At 40.6% G+C, this 4,193-nt stretch overlaps 1 protein-coding gene across 3 annotated transcripts in view; it reads right to left on the bottom strand.

Moving 5' to 3' along the window:
* The window catches only part of drosha (drosha ribonuclease III), a 102,643-nt gene that overhangs the window by 87,419 nt on the left and 11,031 nt on the right, over positions 1-4,193 (bottom strand). For all 3 annotated transcript variants that reach the window (XM_032503464.1, XM_032503462.1, XM_032503463.1), the window contains exons 8-11: positions 3,724-3,810; positions 3,427-3,513; positions 1,085-1,156; positions 657-738 (exon numbers count right to left, since the gene is read on the bottom strand). In XM_032503464.1, the coding sequence (XP_032359355.1) occupies positions 657-738; positions 1,085-1,156; positions 3,427-3,513; positions 3,724-3,810 (328 nt within the window). The remainder of the gene's footprint in view (positions 1-656; positions 739-1,084; positions 1,157-3,426; positions 3,514-3,723; positions 3,811-4,193) is intronic.

Raw genomic sequence — 4,193 nt, 5'->3', positions numbered from 1 at the left:
TGTTTTCACACAATTTAATATTAGAAGTGTAAAGTTATGGTTGACATGATAGCCAAAATTATGTATGTAAAGTAATGAAAAACCTTTGTTTTGTAAAGTTCCGCTTTTTAAACAGGTTTTCAGTTTTTACCGCAATATGCAACAAGAAACAGTTGCAAGCTGATACATATTAATTAATAATATATCCTTTATTAGTCACAAACATGCTCAGTACCTATATATGTACTAAATGGAGAGATGTCACAGTGAGCAATTAGGCGTAAACTTGACTTATAAGTATGTTTATAATTTAAAATATATATGGCAATCAAGTAATGTCGACATGCCAGAACTCGTAATACTTTCCCATACAAACACAATGACACATATCAGTAATGAAAGATAAAAAAAAGTCTACCAGGGACCGGTTTCACCATTTCTGTGACATGCAAGCTGTGATTTAAGTTCATTTACGGCTCATTTTTAACACATTTCACTATTAACACAAATGGCACACTTGCATGAGCATGTGAGAGCCTATTAGACTCCCAAATTTACAATTTGCAATTTGCATGCAACAATTACAATCATTTGTGAAGTGTGAAGTTGCGATGTGTGCAAGCACTCCTTGCAAAATCTCTTTTTGTGAAACGGGCCTTTAGTTTTGGGAATCATACCTGTCAGGTTCCAGTCATACAGCTCAAGAATATCTTTGAACAAGTAGGAGGCGAACAGCTCCAGGCCTTGGACACAGTAGTTCTGGACTCGGGAGGGGGAGAGAGACAGTGTAATGTGAGCACACAGTGCAAGCAGACTCAAAAAAGAAAAAGAAAAGCATACTGCCATAAAGGACACCTATATGTAGCTATGACTGATAAGTAAATCCAGTTCTTTAACTTCATCACATAAGCCAACTTATCGGTGTAATCGACCTCTGCAGGTAAAATAGAATCTCTTTCCCTCTTCTGCAAGGATTAGCACTGTCGCTAACCAAGGCACTGAGGTGTGAGGGTTACGTGTGGCTCAGCTGTGCTCAGACTCCGCCGTTTGAGATAGAAACAAAAGGGGTGAGAAAAGAGCTGCAAGATAGTGTGGTTTTACTGACCTCCGGTGCCATCTCCTCTATGAAGTGAATGGTGTAATCTATGTTGAAGCGGATCACACGGCACAATGGAATCTGTGATGATGAAAGGAACAGAGGACAAGAAGAATAAAGGACGGGCTGACTCATTACCATGGCGTTAGGCAGAGGTTAGAGCTTTTCAAGGAAACTCATTAAAGCCTCATCTCTGCTGTGGAGCGCACACAACTATGTAAAGCAAAAGTACGTAGGCTCAAGAAGCCACACTGCAACCCGCTGCAATGTGTACAAACGAGCCCAAACTTTGGTCAATTTAGAACCGCAGCCATGTACAAGCACTCGCTCCCGTAAATCAGACCCCGGCGTGCACCTGACTCCTGAAAATTAAGCAAATCTCGCTAAATAGATAAGCCTGCTTCTCTGTGTTTAATCTCCCGAGTTACACGGTCTTTGTTGTCAGAGCGCGGGGGTCCATTTTAAGAGATTAACCTGGGAGCCACATTCTTTCTTGCCCATCCCGGCGGCTAACTAGCAGGGGGCTAATATCACCACGCTCCGGGGTTCCTAATCCCCACACCGCCACGAAGCGTTTACCCCAGCTTTTAACAAGGGCTGCTTAAATTATCCAGTTCAAATCATGCCTAATCCTCGGGGCTCTTTTCCAGCTAAACAGATATTGACCAAGTAGTTTATTATTCAAACATGCAGGGAAAATAACCACGCACAGACACAAGCACATGTGTATTTCTAGACAGCGAAATATTTTAACAAATTTTTCAAGAAATGGGGCTCGGAGGTCCCCTAAAGATTTCTAGCTGCCTTTAAACTTCCTCCTCAGAATAAAAGTCAGGCGCGCAGCTCAAATGGCTACAGGAAGAGAGGGTCCTTTTAAGCCAGCACCTCTCTAATGTTTGACCGTCACTGACGGGCCTTCAAAAGTGAGGGAAAGACTGTGCGACAAGGTCAGCACAGCCAGCGAGGAGCACTTTGTCCAGGCAACAAAGCAGCCGACCCAAAGCCAAAAGCCTATTTGAAGTTATTTTCGAAGAGAGTGGAGTTAAAAGAAGGAGGGGATCTTTTTTCACTCAAACGCTGACCTAAATTATATGTGCCGCCTTAACAGACATGGAGGAGGAGGAGGACTGGTCCTTCCAACAAGACTACCTGGATGCATTGTATGTGCCAACTTTTGTATGTGAATCAATAATCGAATAAAAAGATTAAATAAAAATAAAAAAAGGAAGGGATCACATGTGGCTAGAGTAGAGCCTACAGCGGCCGAGCAGTGTATGGAAGAGAGGAAATTAAACCATCACGGACCTGGCTGCTTTACACAGCAGAGGCTCACACATCACAAAGAAGAGGAAACAGAATTCACAGTAGACGTGGGTGGAATATCACGCCGGGCTGTACAACTGAAACTAATGTAAAGAAATGAATAACAATAGTTTAATAATATAACATATATATCCAACTGACAAAGTGAAAACACTAGGGGATGGGGGAGTTAAAAGGTTATCTGTTTCTACTTTAAATTACAATTTATTTGGAATAATTTAACAGAATTTTGTAAAACAGTCAGGTCATGTCAATATGATTTTCCATCTATACTAAAGGTCCAGCGTAAGAAATGTGTGTTAAAAGTTTAGGTTTGTTCATGGCATTCCTATGATTTCAGATGAGTCTTCGGTCACCAGGTCATAAGTTAAGGAAATAAGTGAAATTGTTTACAGTACACAGCTTGTTTTATGTATAACACATGTGTATTTAAGGAACAAACTGCCTTTCTGACGGTGAAGGGAAGGAAAAGGGGTGGAAGGAAGAACAAAAATCCTATCGTGATTTTTTTGTGACGATTTGAGAATGGATTAGTTTCCCTAGAATCGTGAATTGTTTTTCCGACTACATCCTATCCGTTTCTAGCTAAACAGAGCAGAAAACAGAATATCCATGTTATGATCTCCTTTACAAATGAAATAACTGTCAGACTGGCTGACATTCGATGTGCATTCTTGTTTTCAGACAACAATTTGTTTTTAGAAATGCCTCATGATAGATTGTCTCTAGAAGTGTATTATTCAACTTTTGTTTTTGTTATAGAAAGAAAAAGAAGATCGCAAAGCTCAATTCTATCGAATTACAACACGAACAATAGAATCGGCAGCCATGTATCGTGAAAGAATCGAATGGGGACAAAAGCACATCGCCCCAGCCCGATAAGCAACCGTGGTAACAAGACTCTTTCAGCCAAAAAAAGCGAAGGAAAACCTGTGATACCTGCAACAGGATGTGAAAGGAACAGCAAATTGGAAGGAAATAATAAAGATGACATTACGTATATAAAACAGGCATAGTGTAAGACTTACGTTAGTGAGAGGGGCGTGGGAGAAAAGAGAGAATCCTTCAAACAGGTACTCGTGGTCATCGTACTCGATCACCGTCGGCCTGTCGGTCTGAAACAGACAACCAGCAGGGCCGCTCAAACACACAGCGGCTTGAAATGTGTTAAACATAATATAAACTTCTAATACTCAAGTGATGTAGAAACATGAGAACTCATGATTTAATGGCACCAATAATACACAGACTACTTTATTAAGTGATTCATACACGCAATGTCTTCTCATTTTTAAGGTCTTTAGGGAAAAAACAGACAGCCATACCAGGAAGTTGGTTGGAGGAGACACAGTGATCCTGTAGTGGAACAGTTTTCCCGAATTGTTGTTCATTGGGCGACAATGTTTCACGGGCTGAAAAAAAGACACACAAACTCAGCGACTGACATCTAAGCGGATCCTCTTTAAAACACACGGTGTGCTTCGTTCTGACATTGTGCCGTTACACCCGAGAGACCATTACAGATGTAAGAGATACAAATAATGTACAGAACTCACTTTATTGTCCACATACCCCAACATTTGTTACATCCCTAAACCTACCAGGCCATTTCCTCATTTTTAGAATTGTCCCCAACTAAAATGTATATTTGACCAAAAGTCAAAGCATGTCCTCCACTAAACAATTAATGTAAATGAGGAGTTAAAGTCTGTCCCTACACACGTTAACGTAGTCACACCAAAGAGATTTTGTAAAATCTAAACTACTGAAGACCAAACCCCATTTTTGAACTGTT

Source organism: Etheostoma spectabile, chromosome 22 (genome assembly GCF_008692095.1).
Source record: "Etheostoma spectabile isolate EspeVRDwgs_2016 chromosome 22, UIUC_Espe_1.0, whole genome shotgun sequence".
Lineage (NCBI taxonomy): Eukaryota > Metazoa > Chordata > Actinopteri > Perciformes > Percidae > Etheostoma > Etheostoma spectabile.
The sequence above is the reverse complement of the archived record's forward strand: the minus strand, read 5'-3'. Positions and strand labels throughout refer to the sequence as shown.